The sequence below is a fragment of the Barbus barbus genome, assembly GCF_936440315.1.
Source record: "Barbus barbus genome assembly, chromosome: 23".
NCBI lineage: Eukaryota > Metazoa > Chordata > Actinopteri > Cypriniformes > Cyprinidae > Barbus > Barbus barbus.
In genome coordinates this window covers 8311556-8335576 of record NC_136751.1, presented here as the reverse complement: position 1 = coordinate 8335576, position 24021 = coordinate 8311556, and the positions used below count along the sequence as shown (strand labels likewise).

Sequence of the window (24021 nt, the reverse complement as noted above, 5' to 3'; positions counted from 1 at the left end):
ATATTCTATTTGTCTGCTTACACGGCAGGCGCAAATGCACGTATCCGATTCATATCGGATTTATTTCCACATATGAATGAGGCCTGAAACCGATCAGAGAATATTGGAATCCATGTGATTTTTTCCTCCTTACATGGTCGTGGGCCATTTCCAATCTGTGCCACATGGGAGGAAAAAAGAATCAGAATTGGGTCACTTGAACCATGCGGTGTAAATGCGGCCTTGGTGGCATCCTTCACTGTGCTCTTCCTTTTTTCACAAATGCTTGTTAAAGCATGGTTGCATGGCATGGTGTTTGATTTTATACACCTGTGGCAATGGGCAATTTATTTATTTTTTAATATAGATACATTTCCATGCATTTCAATCAATCTCCCAAGCATCACAGTCATAACTCCAGGGTACAGAATAACACAGTGTATTAACAGCATAAACAGAATCAAAACTGTATGAACATGACCAGTGCAACTCCTTCAATAGGTACACAGTCGGTGTTCTTCTTTTCCAGCTAATTGCATAGATTCATTTCCTTTAATACAATTTACCAGTTTGCAAAATTGAATGTTGCAAAAGGAGTCAAGGAGGGACACATTATGTTGAAAAAACCAAACCACCATGCTTAAAGGGTCATCAAAATTGCATTAAAACAATCTCTCTGTGTTAACTCAGGTCAGTTTGGTGTGGGTAGAAAGTTTTTCTGCCGCGTCTCTCCTTGGAAACCGAATGCTCTCTCCACGTTGCCATGATGTCAGCAATGTTGCCATGGCAATGGCAATAAGGGTTCAAATTTGTGAGATACAAGAAAGATCACAATGAAGAAGTGATAAGAGTCATTTACATGGACAGCTAAAAGAAATACAGCAACACGTATCATCCTACACACTGCATCAAAAGCTCGTTTCTGACAGCCTCTTTTTAGGAGGAAAGATTATATTGAGGCTTATTTTAAATGTCGTCAGAGGCAGCGTGTGTTGTGACAGTCGTGTTTTGATAGCCTGTCATCACCTGTGCTGAATGGTGCATGTCATGTGGAACGAGTCAACGTGACTCTCCACACGTTAACAAAATAAAAGGCAAGAAGAAGCCACAATAAAAGAACAAAGTGACAGGAGTGCAAGACAGCAAAAGGAATAGAAAAAACTAAAGGAGAGATTATGTAATACTGTATCTGGTGGGCAAATGAAGCAGGAATTCTACACGCCCTATAAAGAGCAAACATATTTGACAATTAAAATATTTTCGACTTTTTTTTTTTTCAGCCAGAACTGCAACCAGCTTGCTACACTTGATAATGGCACTGTTGAAAGCCACTGTTAAACTAGAAAGCCAAACTAAATGTGAGCGAATAACTAGTGCATTATTTGGTATAAACCGTAACAATATAATGTAATTGGTTACTTGCACCAATAAAAGTGTAATAAGGTAACCCATTGATGCAATTGGCAGGCAGTTTTATCCAAAGAAAGCTGACATTATTGAAAATAATCCAGTGGCCAGTTGACACCTTTAAAAAATGGAAAAAGATGCAAGTTTGGATCAAAAAACAAGATGGCGCCGCTGTGTTCGGACGCCGTGAGGTTCGCTCCACCGAGAATTTGCTTCTACCTTCCTTTTTACTTAGTTTTACTTTCTCTTTTTACACATCTCACGTCGGCACTGATCACCTACAACATAGAAACACTTTTGGACATTGGAAACCGCTACACCAACCTGTTTCAGGACACTTTATCCACGAATCCTGCGTGGCCTCTGGAGATTCTTCGGAACGCGGAGATAAACAACACCCCCCCGAGGCGACGGATCAAGAAACACCGCGGGAAGCGCGCTGGAATTCGAGTCAGACTCAGGAAAAGGGCTCACAGTCCTCCTCTCCCAAGCATTCTCCTCGCTAATGTCCAATCCTTGGAGAATAAGATGGACGATCTTAGAGCCAGGATTAGTTTCCAACGGGACATTAGGGACTGTAACATCCTTTGTTTGTCAGAAACGTGGCTTTCGTCCTCGGTCCCGGACACTGCTGTAATGCCGAGTGATAACTTCTCTGTCTTTCGGACGGACAGAACAGCAGAGGCCGGTAAATCCAGGGGTGGAGGAGTATGTTTCATGATCAACAAGAAATGGTGTGACCCCAGGAATATCTCCATTCTGTCGCGTTCCTGCTCGCCTCATCTGGAACATCTTTCCATTATCTGCCGCCCATTTTATCTGCCCCGGGAGTTTTCATCGATCATTGTTACTGCTGTGTACATTCCACCACAGGCGGACACTGGCTTGGCTTTGTCTAAACTTCACGATGTGCTCAGCGGCCACATTAACAAACATCCTGACGCTGCCTTCATCATCGCGGGGGACTTTAACAAAGCCAACCTCAAGCAGGTCATGCCGAACTTTTACCAACATGTATCCTGTCCAACTAGAGGACCAAACACACTGGATCATTGCTACACTCAGTTCAAGGATGCCTACAAAGCCCGCTCACTACCGGCTTTTGGCAAATCGGACCATGCCGCCATCTTTCTAACACCGAGATACAAACAAAGGCTCGTTCAGGAACCTCCGGTGCAGAGAGTAGTGACGCGCTGGTCCTCCCACTCAGAGACTATGCTGCAGGCGGCGCTTGATGACGTCGACTGGGACATGTTCCGGGCGAGTTCTTCTGACGTCAGCGAGTTCACGGATGTAGCATTAAGCTTCGTAAACACGCTAACCGAGCAAGCTACAGAAACAATAACGATAAGGACATTCTCCAATCAGAAACCGTGGGTGGACAGAACAATCCGTGCCGCGGTTAACACACGCACCGCCGCTTACAATGAGGCTCTTCTGTCTGGGAATACGAGCGAGTACAAAGCATCGTGCTATGCTCTCCGACGCGCAGTAAGAGCCGCCAAACACAGATACAGAGAGAGAATTGAGTCTCATTTCCAGCTCAACGACTCTCGACGGATGTGGCAGGGACTGAGGACCATCTGTGACTTCGGAAACAAATCCTCCGCGGAGGTGAGAGCAGATCCGTTGCTGGCCGACGAGTTAAACATCTTCTACGGCCGCTTCGATGGCAACGGCGGTGGCGCGTTTCTGCCGACCAGCGCGTCTGGAAGCAGCAGGCAGAGCAGCGATGATCCTGTAATCACCGTGTCGGAGGATGAGGTTCGGAGGGCGCTAAAGAGAGTGAACGTCAGGAAAACAGCCGGACCTGATGGGATAACCGGCCGTGTTCTGAGGTCCTGCGCCGATCAGCTCGCTGGTTTGTTCACTTCTATCTTTAATGAGTCCCTTGCTACCGCCGTGGTTCCCACCTCATTCAAAAAATCCATCATTATCCCTGTGCCAAAGAACAATAAACCCTCTTGCCTGAATGACTATCGCCCAGTTGCCCTCACATCTATAGTCATGAAGGTTTTTGAGAGACTTGTAAAGAGCCACATTTGCTCCTCCATCCCTGATACTCTGGACCCTCTTCAGTTTGCCTATCGCCCAAACAGATCCACGGACGATGCCATTTCTCACGTTCTCCACTCTTCCCTCACACACTTGGATAGCAACAATGGAAATTATGTAAGGCTGCTATTCATTGACTATAGCTCAGCTTTCAACACTATAGTCCCCATCAAACTGGCATCTAAACTCACAGACCTCGGCCTAAACTCCTCACTCTGTGACTGGATTCAAGACTTCCTCACCGGCAGACCTCAAGTGGTGAAAGTTGGCCAGTTCACCTCAAACTCCATCACTCTGAACATAGGAGCCCCACAGGGCTGTGTCCTGAGTCCCCTGCTCTACTCTCTCTACACGCATGACTGCGTGTCCTCTCACAGCTCCACATCTATTGTCAAATTCGCTGATGATACTGTGGTTCTGGGCCTCATCTCCAACAACGATGAGACCGCATACTTGGACGAGGTAGAGAGACTCACATCATGGTGCCAGGACAACTGTCTCTCTCTGAATGTGAGCAAAACTAAAGAGCTGATCATGGACTTCAGGAAGAGACAGCAGCAGCCCTACACACCTCTTATGATCAGTGGGACCCCTGTGGAGAGGGTGAGTAGCTTCAAGTACCTCGGTGTAAACATCTCCGAGAACCTGACTTGGACTACACACATCCAAACTCAGGTAAAGAAAGCCAGGCAAAGACTGTACCATCTGCGACAGCTGAGGAAATTCAGGGTCTCACCAGCAATCCTGAAAACTTTCTATTCAGGGACCATAGAAAGTGTATTGACTCAGTGCATCTCAGTGTGGTATGGAAACAGCTCCAATCAGGACTGCAAAGCACTACAGAGAGTTGTGCGCTTAGCTGAGCGCATCTCAGGGTCTGCTCTCCCCTCTCTGCAGGACATCTACCTCAAACGCTGCAAAAATAGAGCTGTCAAAATAATCAAGGACTCAAATCACCCTGGTAACCAGCTATTCACTTTGCTTCCTTCTGGTAAGCGCTTCCGTAGCCTGATGACAAAAACTGAGAGACTTAGGAGGAGCTTCTTCCCCCAGGCCATCAGGCTCCTAAACTCTAACTCTGTGTCATAACATCACTTGACTCCATGTAAATATCACCATATCAATAAGCTATTCATAATTTTTCTCTACCTCATATTGCTGCTATTATATACCCTGTACAACTTTTTTGCACATTATTTTGCACATTCCTCTTAGTACTATTTAAGTCAACAACATACTGACCTGCACATTTATATTTATATTTTTTATCTATCTTTTTATTTTATTCTTTTTATTTTATTTTATTTTTTTCTACTTTTCTTCTCTTAATATTTGTATACTTTATAATTGCACTGTCCTTGGAGCGGACCTGACCTACATTTCACTGCTGGTTATACTCTGTATAATTGTGTATGTGACGAATAAAACTCTTGAATCTTGAAAGTTTATCATGTAACTGATGGTTTAATCAGACCGAAAAGCATTTATGTAATCACCTCAATCAATCCTAATTCAGTTTTGAACAGATTGAAAGGGGTGTTGCAGACCTGAAATAATCCAATCAGCAGGAAAAATTAAAACATGTAAACGCTTATTTTCTAATTCACAAACATCTTGTGCATATGCACAATACATACACGCATTTATAATATATAAACATGCTTTTCTTATTTACATCTCGCATCTTCCAAACTGGTCAGCTCTTCTGATACATATGTCAGTTTACTTTTTAGATGCCCTCAAGGCAAAAATGTCAATTATACTCAATACTAACATTGATAATACAGTGACGAATTTCTCCAGTTCTGAACAGCAAAATTAAACAGTGTGTAGCTACTACTGTTAGACACTCTTTTTTAATTTCTATAGATACTTATTAATTCCTTTGGCCACAATAATTGTGCGGTGAAAATCTGGTTGGTTGGTTGGTGTTTTAACGCCATGCAAACTTCCTTTGATATTTTCATGGCGAATAACAAGTTGAAATAGTACAAACGACCAATTTAAATTCCTCTATAAGGATTTTAAAGTTTACTTTAGGTAAAAAGTCTAAAATGGATTAATTGTCGACAGTGTGTTTGTGGAGTATAATAATTTCCTACAGAAACTTAAACCAGCACAATTTAAATAAAATTTGTTAAAGAAAAACTAGACTCCGGCATGAAGAGCATATTGGTGGATCTTCATTTGATAGTAAGAAGCACTGCATGATGCGACAGTATCTACCCACAGTAGCGGTGAAAATCTGACATTGCATCAGCCTTGCATTCAAGGTAGTCATTTATTTCTTTATCACATCAGTCAATGCATTTCTGGGAACCAAATCCATGCTCTACTGTTTGAGCTACAGGAACATAAACTTTGAGGCCTTCGACGCCTGCGTCATGCACCACTTTGACCTTCACTTGAAAAGTATTGCAGATAGCATCACAAAAACAGTTTTTACAAGGTTGCTGGGTAACAAGAAAACAGGAAGTGTATACAGTAAACAGTGAAAACCATGAAAGCAACTAAATTTGCCATGACTCAGTCAAAAGACATTTGAGCAAGCAAATTTTTATGCAGAAATACAAAAAAAATAAAAAATCTTAAGTGTTCACAAGCGATTTAGCAGCATTGAAATGTTTCTGACAGTTTCATGTGCCAAATCGGTTGTGCGGATCACTCCGCAGTGGCGATCCCTGATAAAGGGAGCAAGCCGAAAGGAAGAGAGAGAGAAATGTTTCTGACAGTAATACCAATATTTTCAATACCTGAGTGTGAATGCCAGTCACCTTGCAGAAGGGCAGGGTAATGTTGGGCGCTGCACCAGTGCTCGGGACAGTCCTGAAAAACGGAGCCTTGGTCCGACTGAGAGACTCATAACTGCCTGGTCGTGAGCAGCACACGTCCATAATGTGAAAACACGATTTGACACTACAAAGACAAAATTCAGAACACAAAACCTCTGTCAAAGTGCTTTTCCTCAAAAGTCAGAAGCAATGAATCATAAACAAGGTTGAGGAATGAAAAGCCGCTCACTGGTTGCTGTGGGGGAAGTCTAAAAGGTGCTGCATGGTAACAAAAGGATGGCTAAGGGCATCACTCGGGGCGAGTCTTTCCTCTGCATCTATCAACAACATCTTCTTCAGCAAACCCACAAACTCTGCACGATCAACCTTCTCTGCCAACAAATCACAGCCTTCCAGATTCATCACTAGATTCACCTGAAAAAAAACAAACAAAGTTAGGTTAGGTTAGTCATACTGAAGCCTACATAGTATCTGCACACACAGAAAGCATAGCTCAATTTAAGTGAATCCTAATGGGCATCATTTACTACGGTTTTTTATTTTCTTATTTAAAGAAATTAAGTTTTATTTAGCAAGGATTACACATTAAAATTGATCAAAAGTTGACAAAGATTTCATATCATTAAATAATGTATTTACTACTTCAAATAAATGTTATTTTGTACTTTGTTCATCAAAGAATCCTAAAAAATGCATCATGTTTTGCTAATAAGAAATGTTTCTTGAGTACCAAATCAGCATATTAGAATGATTTCCGAAGGATCATGTGACCCTGAAGACTGGAAAAATGCCTGCCGAAAAATTTGTCATCACAGGAATAAAATACATTTTAAAAAACATGAAAATACTAGGGTTGCAAAACCATTAATTGCGATTAATCGCATTCAAAATAAAAGTTTGTTCACATACTATGTGTGTGCACTGAGTATATTTATTATGTATATATAAATAGACACTCATACATGTATACATTAAAGAAAAATGTTAGATTTATATCTAAAATATTGATATTTATATATAAACTATATACATGCATGTATACATATACATATACATATATATACACAGACAAACACACACATACACAAATAATTTTTAAATATATACGTGTGTATAATTTATATACATAATTATACACACTACACATTTGTACACAAACTTTTATTTTGAATGCAATTGTTTTGTAGCCCTAGAAAATACAAAAGTTATTTTAAATTGTAATAATATTTCACAATATTACTGTTTTAATTGTATTTTACTGGTCACAATCTTTCATCTCCAGCATCATTACCCCACCAAAAAAAAGTTACCGATTTCAAAATTGCAAGAAAAAAAAAAAGTTGAAAAGTAAAAAAAGTAACAAGTTTTACTTTTAAATATGTAACCATTCCACAGATTTGCCCTCACACACACCTTAGAACATTTGGGGGAAAAAGTAAATAAATCCAGACTCAATGTGGTCCTACTGAATCAAATTGACACACATTTGCCTAGACGTGATTTTTTTTCATGTTACACTTTAACTTACACAGCACAACATTTGTTTTCTATTTGCATTTGCAAGGTAACCACAACTCCCCTTGCAGAGATTTTCCACAGGGAGAGAACAAGGTGTGATTGATTGTGAAGTAGGTAAAAGTAGGATTCTAACTTGTGTTCTTGATCCAAAGATACGCACATGCGCTATGTCATCCAAACAGCTGAAGATGTACTTTCTGGCTTCTTTTGATTTCAGCCCCGTCTCAGTCTCATGCTCTTCTGTGGACTGAAACAAATGCAAGATATACAGACAGACCTTAATTACTTTGATACATGTGCCAGGTCTTGTAATGCACCTTTTCTTATTGTACACCATACATTATTTGTTTTCATAGTCTTTCCCTATGAAGAAATGTCCAGCTCATATCCCACAACAAATACAGAAATTATACAATTTTTACACATTACAGTATAATGTCATGAAAATAATTTTAAAATGCATAAAATTTTGTACAAATAATGGTTAAATTAATATAGACTGATATATTTAAGCAAAATATTTTATATGCATTTCCTGATTATTTCCACCTCTGAAACCTTTTATTTCTGATGATATAATCATGGCTGCGTAGGTGGACAAAAAAAATTATATTAACCAATTATGTAATTAATGTTACCAATAATGCCTCCAACATACATGTATCATTAGTAAACATGATACAGGTGTCTTGGGTAAGTGATGTGCATGTGTGTCATAGTTCTTAATCTCACTTTAAGTCTCCAGGCCGCATATGGCGAGTCTGACTGCCGGCAAAAGAAGCGAGACGTCTTCGTCCCCACATTTAACAGATGCTCTCCTGGCAGACCCTGCGTCTGAGAAATGTAGCGGATCTGAGGAGAGACAGATGGGAAAGAGTGAAACAGAGCTTGGTGAACTCGATCATTGTTAATGTTTTAACACCGTCCAGCGTAAATGGATACGTCAACAAAAGACTGTCAGATGCCAAGAAACAGCATGTGTTCTCAATAACACGTTGAGAACGCGGCACGTGTTTTGAACAACACACAGAAACGGCCGATTTATGGAGTCATGCTTGTGTGAAACCCACCGGAGGGGGGGCGTGTGGACGTTTTGTGTGCGTTCTTACGTCAACGGCACTATGGTGTGAGAGAAAGATCTATTAGATGCTCGGTGTCACATGGGGACTGCAGAGGTGCAAGAGCTGCAGTGGCACATCTTAAAATCTGATCACAAGACCCTTTGACCTCTCAACCCAGACTGGGGCAGAATATTTGTGATAGCCTGGAAAGAAAAAAAAAAAAACAACAACTCTCTGTTCTAAACTGACGTCATGCAGGAAAGATTCAGAGAAGGATCAAGTGATCCAAAGAAATTCAACACCAAGTTGAGAATATTTGCACCACATCAGCTTGACATTTTTTTGTGTTTCAGATTCAAACTTCACACTTAAAAGGTGCTTATGTGATTTTTTGACTGTACTAAAGCATAAAAAACACTATGTTTGCAGACATTTAGGAAGCATACTAAGTTCACATACATGTTTCTTTGAAAAACAATGCTTTATCCAGTTATAAGTCTGAGGAGAAGGAGGCGGGAGAAACCACTCTCTCCAATATTTTGGGCCCTATCATACACCCGGTGCAATATGGCACCAGGCGTGACGCAAGTGTCTTTTGCTAGTTTCAGTCTGACGCAGTTATCATTTTCGTTGATTAAATAGCAAATACATTTGCGCCCATTTGTGCACTCATGGGCGTGCGGGTCTGAAAATGAGGTGTGTTCAGGTGCATTGTTGGCACATTGCTATTTTGAGGCAACTGAAATAGACTGCGCCATTGACCAACTAAAACCTGGTCTAAAGTCAATGGCGCAATATTTTTTGTTAGTAATATGCGCCTACAGACGAGTCCACAACAAGCGTACACTCTGCTTATTACACAAACTGGGACGTGCAGCAGCACACAAACATGCCAACTATTAAAAATGAAAGGATTACAATGTAAAAAATTATTGTGTAGGCTAGATAAATATAAAAATGCCTACATGTTATAATGGATAGTCATTGGATGTATCAGAATTATGCTACCCATTCGCTTGCGCACGAGCATGCCCCGTTTCCTCTCTGGAGACGCGTTCAGTTATTTGTGCTTGCAAATTCCGCCGTGTAAATGGCAAATCCACCATGGTATGAGCGCAACTGGCTCTTAAAGGGAATGGGAGATGAGACTCTGATTGGTTTTTACATGTTATGCCCAAAACACCCCTATTACTCATAAAGAGAATAGGCACAACCCTTTTAGACCATGCGCTGGGCGTGACGACTGTTTTTTCCTGTCGTTAAACTAGCAAAAGTGGATTCGGACATGCCCTAAGTGCACCTGTGCCTTGCACTTTAGACCATGTGCTTAGATCATTAAAACAGAGCCCTTTGAATTTTGACTGCAGTACCCATTTCAACCGCTAGTTGTCAATATTACATACTGCCTTGAAAGGGGAAGTTTAGCCAAAAATGTACATTATGTCATCATTTGGCTCAATTCATACATGCTTGAAATTACATTCTACTGTTAAGTTTTTTTTATTAATATGAGTAGGCACCAAAAAGCTGAAAATCCCCTCAGCAACAGCAAAAAGTCCAAATTAGGTTTGAGGTTGAAGATTTTTAGTGAAAAACTCAACTTAAACTTAAATTTCAGCCTATTCCTCACAAAAGTTACTGTATTGCTTCAGATATTAGTATGGACTAATTTAATTATACTTTGATCTTTCGAAGCTTGAGAGCCTGTGGCCACTATAAGCATTTATGGCTCATTTCCACCGAGCGGTACGAGTAAGTACAGTATGGTTCGGGACCGAACACCCTGATCCAGCTTGTGTTTCCACTGCCAACAGTACCCTTACATGATAGGTGTGGTGTATGCCGGAAAGTAGCGATCGACGATAAAGTGCGACAATAAGCACAACTCCTGTCTCTTTTTGTTAAATGTCAGTTTTAATGAACAATACTAGCCATTATAAAAGTATAAGTACAAAGTATAAAAGGCTTATATAAGAGGAAATAAAGACAAAAGCAAACAATTCAATCAAACGTATGCTACAAAGTCAGTGCTGTACTACGGTAAAGTTCAAAATAAATAAAGTTAAACATAACTTTTTGCTCAGCCAAAACGATATGACCAGGAACAAATAATAGATTCATGAGACCACGAGTGCCTGTTAAATATACCCAAAACAAATTGTCTCTCATGTTTAATCACTACAGAGACATCAGAGCCAGCGGCAAATGTCGGAAGGACTAGCCGAGCTCAAGGCTGCACTATGAGGATACACGAGCACTGAGCGCCCGGCGATGGCCTGCAGCTCTGAAATCGGCACAGCAAATTTTCAAATTGGCGCCATCTTTATAAACAAACCACAGATTTGAGTTTTAAGCAACTACATTCTCGCCTAAAAAACTTTTAAAACTACAATGTCATGACACAATAACAGTAATATTTTGAAAATTACGTGGGTTTTTGGATCCACAAGCACAGACAAGAACACATATTGAAAAACGGCTATTGTGAAAATATAGAATTATAAAATACACTTTTTTTGTGTGTTTGCGCGCACTCTGATGTAAATATGCAGAGTGGAATGAGCGAAGGAGAAGCTTTATCCCCTTGTACTATGCAAAAGTGACAAGTCTAGTCAACCAATCAATGTTCTGCAATGAGTTTAGCTCCACCCTTTTGGTACCCTTTGTTGGGCTAGGTACCCCAACGGAAGGGTGACGAAAAAGTGGTACGGTACACTATTTTGGTACCATTCGCAACTTCTGACAGTGGAAACGCAAATAATTGCGTACCGTACCGTACCGCTTAGTGGAAACAAGCCATTATTGTACAGAAAAGAAGAGTGTAAACTTTCTGCTAAACCATTCCATGAAACACAGAAAGTCACATGCCTCAATGATTACTTTCTGTTGCACTGTACCCTTTAGAAAGTTAACAATAGCTACCATTAGCTAAACTTTAAGCACACACAGACACCGTAATCCTGAGCTTTAAGAATAAAAATAAACAGGATCTGTGTGGAAAACAGATGAAGAACATTGTAAATTCCCCAGCTGCTGTTCCGACATGAACTCGTGAGAAAGAGGAAGAAAAAATATCTTTAACCTCTGGGTGATGAAATTAAGGGCTAGATACGGAAATAAAAGACGACGTTTGGAGAAGGAGTCAATGTAAGGTCAATATGAAAATGACTGGGGGAAAACGGGTCTCAGATCAACACAGATGGCAGGAAGTATGCAGGCTTGTTGTATAACAACACAGGATCTGATAGGAAAGAATTAATATTCCAAAAAATCTGACTCAGAGAAACACACATTTAATGACACATCATATTGCATTGCAGCCCATAATGATGAGTCAAATAATTCCAGTTGTGGTAAATTCTTTCAGTAGTTCGGGTTATAAGTTTCCAGCTTCAGCACAGCAGCTGATTTCAGTACATACATAATCATAATAAAGCATAATAATAATAATATAATACTGATCTACATGTCTTTTTCCTGATAAAAACTTCTCCTGGGGGATCCCAAGGCATTATTTTGCCTTGGGGAAGTCGTGGCCTAATGGTTAGAGAGTCGGACTCGAATCCAAAGGTTGCAGGTTTGAGTCTCGGGCCAGCAGGGATTGTAGGTGGGGGGAGTGAATGTCCAGCGCTCTCTCCACCCTCAATACCACGACTGAGGTGTCCTTGAGCAAGGCACCGAACCCCCAACTGCTCCCCGGGCACCGCAGCATAAATGGCTGCCCACTGCTCCGGGTGTGTGTTCACGGTGTGTGTGTGTTCACTGCTGTGTGTGCGCACGTTGGATGGGTTAAATGCAGAGCACGAATTCAGAGTATGGGTCACCATACTTGGCCGTATGTCACTTCACTTCATTCTTTTAGAGATATAATCCGTCTAGTGCATCATGGGTATGTCCTAGGATCTCTTCTCAAATGGACATGCATTGAACACCTCCACCAAAGGTGTTAGTGAGGCATCCTAAACAGATGCCTGAATCAGCTCAATTGACTCCTATGCTAAAGAATGTTTGGACGAATATTTTCAAAATATTCCACATTTACTTATTTATTTAATTACTGCTGTTCACTAAATGAACACACAAGGAACACTTAAAAATCACAAGTACTTAAATGTACCATATGCACCATAAATAAATAAATACAAAAAATAAAGCAAGTTCTTTAACAAACAATAGGAACCCATTACACATTACAGAGAAAAAGTTAACAGGTCTATTAGAAAAAAGTTACAAATGCAAACTCAAAGTAAAATTAATAAGGAGTATTTAAGATGCAGCCCTGTTTTTAGGCCAGTCAAATTTGTGACATTGACCAAGCTAATACTTTTGGACAAAAGGTCAAATTCTGCTTCCATTGCCAAACCTTCTATTGAAGCACAGGTTGCTCTTTGGAACATTCTCTAACAATCAAATAATGCTGCATAGCCTGGTCATCAGGTTTCATCACTTCTGTTTGTTTGTCTGTCTGTCTAGTCTTATATTTGTGGTAAAGCTGCATCGCGCAGAGGTAAAGGCAATAAAAGCTGTTAATTTTAACTTCCTAATTGTACTTCTCATTATAAATGTTATATCGCTATAAAACGTATAAGAAATAACCAATCCCTCAGGCAGATTAACAAATAAACAAACACATAAATAAACAATGACACTCTTTCATTGCCATTCAAATAATAAATGTAATTCATTAAAAACTGTTATCAGGCAATTGGCCTGTAAGTCAGTTTTATTTTTACCCACATTTGGCACTTGTTGAGTGTTAATTCTGGACCCTGTGTGTGTTGTGTGTGTTCCAGCCTCTTAGAGTAACAACTTTATTTTCAAAAAGGGATGCGTCACTTTAGTACTGTAAGAATATGGCTATATGTACAAATCTGCACCATGGGCCACAGTTTGCAAACACACATTACTTCTACACTGAAGAGCCCTACTGGCTACTTGCTGTAACATTGCGGCAGTGTCAAACGCAGGTTCCACATGCTTGTGATATGAGGCCCTGCGATTGGTACCGTAAGTGGGCGTTCATATCTTCTATAAATATATTTTGCTGTGTGAGATTAAATTGAACACCCCCATGAAGGAGACGCATGGATTAGAAGTGCAATACCACAAGCCATTTTAGTCCCTAGACTGGAATCACACCTTAGGCAGTTAGGTGACACCCCAGATGTACAGAAGTAAAGTGGTGACATCTTGTTAAACATACTTTATGTGCTCTTGTATTGCTAGCCTGTGGCAGTAACATACCTCAGAACTCAAGCAGGCAATAGAGCCAGTGTCAAGTCAGGTATCTAGCTATCAACTGTTTTACTTGCGTCTCTTCAAACTCTTGCTCAGTCATGACAGTAGTTGACCTGAGAGAAAAAAACTGCCTATAGAAGATGACTGTGTATGCCAATGCCTGCTATAGAGCCCCCTGCAGCAAGGCTGAGAATGAACAGTCCTTTCGTTCCATTATGAAATCGCCTTCCAACATATTTGGAACATGTCTGATTTACACGCAACAACTGATAATCTGTCCAATAATTGTTTTCATGTTATAAGTTAACCAAAACAGTCTCTTGACGATTCATAAGTATCTTACAGTTTGACAAATTCGTTGCAATTACATATGATTTGGTTTGATCTGACGAATACAAGCTCTGCTGCACACAAAGGTTAGATTTTGGAGTAGGGTTGGGAGTGGACCTTCATGGTGAAGTTTTACAAATTTTACGTTTTAGTTAATAAAAAAGAAAAGAAATAATGCTTATAATGCTTATGAATTCTCACAAGGTTGGGTTGATAAACTGATAGATAAAAGTAAAATATATTAAAATTCTATTTTGCCAAAACAAATTAGAACTACAACATTCATAATTAAAAAAACAAACAAAAAACAAAATCGCTTTAACGGCCAAAAATTAATTCAGGCATCATAGGCCCGGTTCCACAGACAGGGCTTAAACTAAAACAGGATTAGGCCATAGTTCGATTAAGACATTTAAGTAACTTTTATAAATGGACTTAAAAAAAAAAAAAAAAACATTACTGGTGTGCATCTTGAGACAAAACAAAGGCACTGATATATCTTAAGATCAGTCAGTGCAAGTTTCTTTCAGTTGAAACAATTCAGACTTACATTTTAGTCTAGGATTAGGCTTAAGTCTTGTCTGTGAAACCAGGGGATAAAGTTATAACAGTAGGGATGGGCGATTTTTCTGATTTTATCGATTAATTCGAATGTAATGTTTTGCCACAATTAAAATTTTTTTGGAAATCAAGGAATCACAATTTTGAATAGAAATTTTACCAAACGTTAGAATTAGACACTTTGACAATAAGCCAATGATAACATTAAAGAGAAAAGAACGATCTAATCTCATGTAGGTGCACATGCTTAACCGCTCACATGTGACAAGCTCATATCGCTAGGCGCCGACGCGTGCAGTGGAAAAGGAAAAAAAATTGCAAGAAGAGAGGAGCTGAACTTATTTTAACTTGAGCGGCAGGTTAGAGCTTACAGCTCATGCAAGTCAAAAATCCAGTATCTCAAAATATTCAAATATTTCCTAAAATCATTCTAAAAAAGGACTTGCAAAACAGAGAAGTTCAAGTTCTTTAAAGTACATTCATTTATGCATTTAATACTTGGTCGGGGCTTCTTTAGCACAAATGACAGCATCAGTGAGGTGTGGCATGGAAGCGATCAGCCTTTGGCACTGCTGAGGCACTATTGAGATCCACTGTTTCACATCTTTCTCTTGAAAATATCCCATAGATTCCATATGGGGTGCAGGTCAGGCATGTTGGTTGGCCAATCGAGCACAGTAATATCATGGCCAGCAAACCATTTGGAAGTGGTTTTGGCAGTGTGGGCAGGTGCTAAAGTCCTGCTGGAAAAGGAAATCAGCTTCTCCGTAAAGCTTGTCAGCAAACAGAAGCATAAAGTGCTTCAAAATCTCCTGGTAGACGGCTGCATCAACTTTGGACTTAATAAAAACACAATGGACCATCACCAGCAGACGTCACGGCACCCCAAATCATCACTGACTTTGGAAACTTCACACTGGACTTAAAGCAACTTGGATTCTGTGCCTCTCCAGTCTTCCTCCAGACTTCAGACCTTGTTTTCTAAATGAAATGCAAAATTTACTTTTATCTGGAAAGAGGACTTTGGACCACTGAGCAACAATCCAGTTCTTTTTCTTCTTAGCCCAAAGATGCTTCTGACGTTGTTTCTGTTTCAGAAGTGGCTTGGCAGCCCTTTTCCTGAAGACGCCTGAGAGTGGTGATTTTTGATGCACTGACTCCAGCTTCAGTCCACTCCTTATGGACCACACCACTCTCCCAAGTGTTTGAATCAGCTTTGCTTGCCAGTATTCTCAAGCTTGCGGCCATTGCTGTTGCTTGTCCACCTTTTCCTACCCAATTTCTTACTTCCAGTCAACTTTGCATTTAATATGCTTTGATACAGCACTCTGAGAACAGCCACCCCTTTCAGTAATGACCTTCTGTGACTTACCCTCTTTGTGGAGGGTGTCAGTGATTGTCTTCTGGACCATTGCCAAGTCAGCAGTCTTCCCCATTATTGTGGTTTCAAAGAACAAGAGATACCCAGAATTTATACTGTAGGGATGGTCATTTAATGAAACACAAATGTAAATATTCTAATATTTTGAGATACTGGATTTTTTACTTTCATGAGCTAAGCTATAATCATCAAAATTAAACGAAAAAAAAAAACTTGAAATGTTTTACATGTAATGAATCTAGAATATATCAAATTTTCACTTTTTGAAATAAGTTAATTTTTTTTTTTACTACTTTTTCAGGATATGAGATGTTCAAAATTTTTGAGATGCACCTGTATAAGATAAATTTGCACAAACTGTAGTTCATGCATCTTTTCTGCAAAGAAATAGATAGCACTTGAAATAGAATTGTATATAGCTAGTGTCTATAGAAAAAGAATAAAGAATAAAGAAAAAGTTACTTGAAACATTGTTTTTACATTTTCAAGTTGACAAGTTAAAAACTGTAACAATTGAGGATCGGTCAAACATTATGAAAAAAAAAGAAAAAAAAAAAAGAAAAAGATTTAATTTTTTTGCCATATCGCCCAGCCCTATATAACAGTAAGAAAAATGGACTTGTGCCTCAATTGGATTATATTATATAATTGTCTATTTTATAAAAATAATTTAATTATTTAAACTCAAAACTATATTTATTTGTTTTTGAGAAAATGTAAAAACAAAACAAAACAAAAAAACGATTAATGGTACAAGTTACAATTATTCATTGGTAAATTAATTAAAAGATTAAATCAGAAAATAAAAGATTAATTGGTGGTGGGGGGCATTAGATTAATCAACTAATCAGAAAAAAAAAAATAATGATATATCAATTGATATATTAATAGATAAAATTTCAGGTCTGTTCCTCGCACAGAGTTATGCATCACATCAAACTATTTGAAATATAGCTTATGAATGGTGCTTTTATGGTGTTTTTGTTCTGTTCAGAACAAATGGAGTATTTCATTCCATACAGAAAACACAAAAAACCCATAAAAACACATGTGCTCCATCATCTAGTTGGAAGATCAGGAAAAAAGTTATCCAAATGGAGACAGAGACAGTGGAATCTCACATCAGGAATGGGTACATTCTGATCCACTATAATTGATTTAAAAAAAAAAAAAAAGGAATTTTTAGCAGATGGGGTAAAGTCTGACTTTTCTTCTCACAGGTGTTGTTGAGTTAAAGCTAGTGTGCTATGATAGTGGAGATTAATTATTCCCAGCAGACCAAATTCGCATGGGCTTAAGAGGTCTTCCTGGCATAATACAGGGTTACATATGAGCAATACGGGCATGTAGCTTTTAGACTGACAGTTCATGACACCCGTTGGCATCTTGAAATCCATAACCCCCCTCCCAGCTGCGTTAACAGCCCAGCCAAAAGGAAGAGGAAAACCCACCAAACCCCCTGCTATGTCAAGTCAGTAGCTGCTGGAACTCTGTCTTCCAAACCCTCCCCAGAAACAGTGTTCTAATCTGGGCTTGTTCCTGCATATCTATAACACATGCAGACACATACATACAGAGACTTGGTAATGCCCCCTCCTCTCAGTTTCACCCCGGGGCATTCAGGGGCCCAGCAGCAGGGGGAGTATGGCCCGAAAACTAGAAAATATTCAGATCATAAACCATACGCACTCAGAAAGACGCAGCATGAGCGCACACAACAAACACCCACACGCTGACACTTGTACGCCAACACAACCGCTAAGAAGCGGCCGTGAAAATTCTTCAGGAGATTGTTTGGACCTGACAGCACATACCACGGCCCTGTGCTAAACAGATTACATCAAGAGAAATATGGGACTCGCGATCAAGAAGAAACAGTGTGTGTGTGTGTGTGTGTGTGTGTGAGTGTGAGAGAGAGAGAGAGAGAGGGAGTGAATGTGTATGAAAGAGACTATAAAACAAGATTTGAAAGACAAAATAGATAAGGATAAATATGGCGAATCTCATGAAACAATGTCTAGGTCACATTTCAACCTAAAACCAAAAGAAAATCTATTATTACTAATGGTAACACTTTAGTATTGGGACCAATTCTCCACCAGTTGCTTATTACCATGCTTATTATTACATTAATTACATAATGGCTGTTTATTAGTACTTAGTGGTGTCCCCGAACTAAGGATTTTCATAGTCGAATTTTGCCGATATTCGACTGACAGTCAAATCATATGTTTGGCGGCGTGGTCAAAATACATTACCAAGAGTCAAGTAAGACAGTCATAATTACTTACATCAACACACAGGGAAAATGTGTAATGGACGACTCACAGATACAAGTGAGGTAAATAATGCTTTATGCTTTGACTAAAAGATAGTTAACATTAAATGTCAGCCAAACCCTAAAAATTCACTACATTTTTATTTTTTTACAATAGTGCTCTCATAACGTTAGGTATATGACAGTTATTAATGAGCTGCACGTGCTTAAGATGACCAGTAGAATGAAGCTTTAATATCTCATAAAACACGCTTCGTTATTTATACAACAATGTTATATTACGACTTTTAGGCTATCTGCTCAAAATCCCCCGAATGCAGAAGTGAACGTGTCTGCGCGGATCTAAATGAACTCCTTTTGTGGACGTTTTCTTCAACAACATGCAGAAAGATGGCAGCTAAACTTCACAGCGTTTTATTATAATAGTGTTCTCGTTATAATGTTATGTATATGACAGTCCCAGTCATAGTTATTAATATTCTGCATTCATTGCTGTTTGTCCTGCTCGCGCTGAAGAGATAATCACCTATACTACAATGAAACGTTTTACTGCAGCGTAACTCAAATGCATCTTATACGAGATAAATAATATATACACGATATACACATAAACCAGCTGAAATGTTTTGAAATCGATAAGTTGTACCCTACCTGATCGAAACAATCTAGTCTTTCGCATGCCTGTTTCAATTTGAGTCTTTTTAAAGATTTAAATTCCTGCTGCCAAGATCCTCTGTCGGTCACAGATTATGGAAAGTGAAACTTTAATCTATAGGGGTGGTTGGATTTATTCACGCACGTTAAAATATTTATTTGAACTAGTTTTAGTTTTTAACTAGTCAACTTAATGTAAATAAAACATGATTCAAGTAACTTTTTTTCTTTATTAACCCATTATCTATAGAAAATTATATTTCAAGTGCACCCCACATGAAGTTGTGCAACATGATAATATGAATGTTGTTTTCTGAACTCGGGAGCGCACCTGCAAACCATACCAGATTCCACCTAAAAAAGGTAGTCTAGGGCATGGTTCAACCACGTTATTAATGACGCATAAATTGGTCAAACTGCATACGCGTTTACTCGCTCGCTTTCTTTAAGCAGGACTGACGTGCTGCAGCAGAGAGAATTTAAATCTCATTTTTGCTCGCAGAAAGTGACTCCCGTGTACAACAAATATCACCAGTGGTTCTGGTTCTGGGCAGGTTTCGTGAGACTTGTCCAGACAGGAGAAGAAAGATGCAGCATGATAGAAGAATTACCTGGTCAAACTCAAGGGCTCCTGGGTAGAGGGGCCAGCCCAAGAAGAGCTCAGCAATCACACATCCCAGCGACCACATGTCTATGGCTTCACAAAAAGGCAGGCCAAGAATGATCTCTGGAGCCCTGTGATGACAAAAACACCAATATGAGAAACAGGGTCACTGTAACGAAACACACCCTCAAAATTTACCTTCAAATTTCACCCTCAGACTACAAACTGTGAGAACTAGGCTTCTGTATTGGCACTGAATTCCTTTCAATTCAATTATTTTGCACAAACTCAATCATTTGAACATATAGATGAATTGTTCGGTATCACTTCAGTATAGGGACCAATTCTCACTAGTGACAAGTTGCTTATTAGCATGCCTATTATTAACCTATTGGCTGTTTATTAGTGCACATATTCTGCATAACCATACTCTACATCTCTAATCCTACCCAATACCTAAACGTAACTACCTTACTAACTATTAATAAGCAAATTAGACATTTGAGGCAAAAGTCTAAATTGGACCTTAAAATAAAGTGTGACCAATTGTTCACAATAAGATCAAACTGTATAATATGCATTTAGACAACATATTATACAAGCAAACTGACTTGGTTAACTTGACAAAACTGTACTGTATAGCAATGGGCTTTGGAAAAAGTGCACAGCTGCCTGGACAATGTTATTCACAAGGACAATTTAATTTCAGTGAGAGGGGCACACAGTCATGGAATTTAGAACATTCTTTTTCCCATTTGTATAGTGCAAGCCCATAAAACTGATACAATGAGTGACAGAGGCTGGATAGTGTGTCTGTGTGCAGGGTGGCTGCTAGAATTCGGCACCAACTCTGTAACATCAGCAGAACAGGAGATACACTAGTACAAGATGCATCAAATGCATTAAAAAATATATTACAAAAGAAAAATATTTGATCAAATCATTAAAAAATAAAATTTTATATTTTTAGCCATCCCTAGAAAGGGTAAAAATATATAAAAAACAATAAATGTACATCCAGCCAGTTGGCAGGGTTGGTATCACCCTTCAAGAATTTATTCTGTGACAACACCTGGCTGGATGTACGTTATCCCACTTATTACATGGCTACTTGGAACATAAGTAAATGATCACACATAAAATATGATGATGATGATGATGATGATGATGATGATGATGATATGAATTGCATTTTAAAAAACTACTGGTTTATTATTTCAAAGCTACGGTGACCTAGTCTCAGCCTCAGACGTCACGCCCACAGACCGTAGGCTGAACGGCTGATGCAAACAGCACACTTTACTCGAAACACTTCAATAGTTGGGAGACGTACAGATTTTCTTAAGTATGTGAAATATGTAAAGTTTGCGCCATAGAATTAAAAAAAAATAAAAATTCATACAAGAGTTTTACACACTATTATTGTGGGGACATTTTCATGCCCATAAACATCACACGGCACAAAACGAAACGTGATTGGTTGGTTTTCCTGTGAGTCATATGACCTCTTGGGTGGGCCTTGAACATTCAAATCAGCTAAGGTTCCCAGACCTTCTGCCGTCAGTCTGAATGTCTGGCTATGTGAGACTAACGGAGGCCCAATAGTGCACAACACAACAAAATCCACAACACAACGGAAACAAGCCGCAACGTAATACAATTAACATAAAACAACAGAAACAAGATGCAACAAATGGAAACAAGTCACAATACAATGAAATTAGCATAATACAACAGAAAAAGCCACTACACAACGGAAACAAACCACAGCACAACAAAATTAGTCCTATGCGTTGTGTTGTGGAAATTTCGTTGTGTTGTGCACTACTAGGTCACCGTACAAAGCCAGTACAATATACAAAACAATCGTTCTGGCAACAAGACAAACTTAAACCATTACCGCATGCCCACTATTAATATTGAAGTCCTCTGGTTTCATTTTACAGTACATACAGTCGATAACTGAGGTGCAAGATGATAACAGTTGTGTTTGAATGAAACTAGAGAGTGTGGTGATGTGATATGAGAGATGTGAAAGAAATACCCGGATGAGCGGTATCTTATTCAGTGTTGTAATCAGGGAAAACATACCTCGAAATGATGCAACTGACCAATCAGAATCAAGTATTTCAGAGAGACGTGTAATAATAGTAAATAAAACATGAGTATTTAAATTAAAGATTAATCTTCAGTTCAATGGATCAAACTTTGCAGAGCTTAAACGGGCACAAACAAAACATACTAATATTTGTATTTAATATTAAATGACATCTTTGTAAAGACACGGGCAAAGCATGTATAGGGTAGGATTGGCTTTACTTGGGCTACCAGGTCAGTGAGCTCTACTTTAAGTGTAGCCATGGTGACGCAGGAAGCCCTGTGACTGCTTAGCAACAAATCACCACAGTGATCTCATTGAACGGCATTAAGGTCTCTCCATGTGAGATCGTGATGCTGCTCCAGTCAGCACTCATCTGAGTAAGTCTGTCTGACAGATTACCGTCACTCAGACTACGCAAGCAGGACAAACAACAATGAATGCAGAATATTAATAATTATGACTGGGACTGTCATATACATAACATAACGAGAACACTATTATAATAAAACGCTGTGAGTTTTAGAGTTTAGCTGCCATGTTTGTGCATGTTGTTGAAGAACAAGTCCACAAAAGGAGTTCATTTAGATCCGCGCAGACACCTTCACTTCTGCATTTGGGGGATTTTGAGCAGATACCCTATAAGTCGTAATATAACATTATGTTGTATAAATAACGAAGTGTATTTTATATGAGATATTAAAGCTTCATTCTACTGGTCATCATTTCTATTATTAAAATAGGGAATATTGTGTAAATAACAAGTAAAAAATTGATTCTGTTATTGACAGCTGTAGTGATTATGAAGGGAGTGATTTTCCTGGCTTTTTTATTTCTCATGCTAATAGCCACACACTGCAAACTGAGTCGGAAAACGCGATGACTGACAGTGATAACAATGGAAATGGACAGGACAAAACCTAACAGGGATAGCTCACTCAAAAATGAAAATTCTGTCATCATTTACTCATCCTCAAGTTGTTTCAAACCTGTATGAGTTCTTTTTTCCTGCCAAAGATATTCTGATGAATGTTGCTAACCAAAGAATTGACGGTAGCCATCGAGTTCCATAGTAGTCAAACATACTATGCAAGTCAGTGGCTACGGTCAACTGTTTGGTTAACATCATTCTTCAAAATACCTTCTTTTGTTCTCAACAGAAGAAAGAAGCTAATACAAGTCTGGAACATGTGGAAGGGGAGTAAACAATGACATAATTTTCATTTTTTTGGGTGAACTATCCCATTAAGTCTTGGCATGAAAATACAAGCTACTTGTTCTGTGTAATATGTTTCTTTGGTCCTCATGCATTTCTTTGTTCTTCAAATAACTTGCTTTGTTGTTGCAAAAAAAAATATATAAATAAATAATTCAATTACATTTTTAACTGTATCACCAAGCCCTACAATAAAGTTTTATTTGTCCAGTATCTGCAGCATTTCTCACCATAAGTTATGAACAAATGTACTCCTTCAAAAAGAAGTTGTAGTTTAGAGCTGAGCGTACATAATATGTACAATGAGAAACTTCAGATGCACACGTACAGTATTAATCTACCGTTTTGATGATGAAATTATGTCAAACACCGCATCAAAGTATGCTTTGGGCTTTACTGGACTTGAAAAGTGCTATTTGTGAGGTGTGCATGAGTGACAGTCATATTTAAGGTTCTATTTTGATCTGGATGCTGAATAGGAAGGTAGATACCCCTGTAGACAGGGGAAACAAATGTTGGAGGTCCTTTTAGACCCTGGTGCATTAATGTGGGACATGCATAACATTCAGTCTGCATTAAGCCTCCTCCTACAAGCTCACTTATATCAATCAAAGGAGTTCAGAGAGCTTCCTGGTGTCTCCATGCATAAAACAGCCCATTCTCCACCACCAGCCGCTGGGTGACGATCCACTGCAGTTCTCATATATCGTCTCTCCCTCATAAACATGTGAGAGCCGATCCAATAACGGCATCTCGGTCCATATATCTGATCTATCTCTGAGCAGCACTGAATAATCACGGGCCACGGCAGTGGAAATATCTGCCCAGAGTGACTGCATACAGTAATGA

General features: G+C 39.0%; 1 protein-coding gene across 7 annotated transcripts in view; it reads right to left on the bottom strand.

Moving 5' to 3' along the window:
* Positions 1-24021, bottom strand: part of LOC306843064 (homeodomain-interacting protein kinase 3-like) — a 58423-nt gene that overhangs the window by 13298 nt on the left and 21104 nt on the right. For 4 of the 7 annotated variants that reach the window (XM_079374303.1, XM_079374306.1, XM_079374304.1 and 1 more), the window contains exons 3-7: positions 19866-19989; positions 8484-8603; positions 7885-7998; positions 6463-6647; positions 6195-6357 (exon numbers count right to left, since the gene is read on the bottom strand). In XM_079374303.1, the coding sequence (XP_079230429.1) occupies positions 6195-6357; positions 6463-6647; positions 7885-7998; positions 8484-8603; positions 19866-19989 (706 nt within the window). The remainder of the gene's footprint in view (positions 1-6194; positions 6358-6462; positions 6648-7884; positions 7999-8483; positions 8604-19865; positions 19990-24021) is intronic. The other 3 variants (XM_079374305.1, XM_079374308.1, XM_079374309.1) reach the window with 1 other exon arrangement.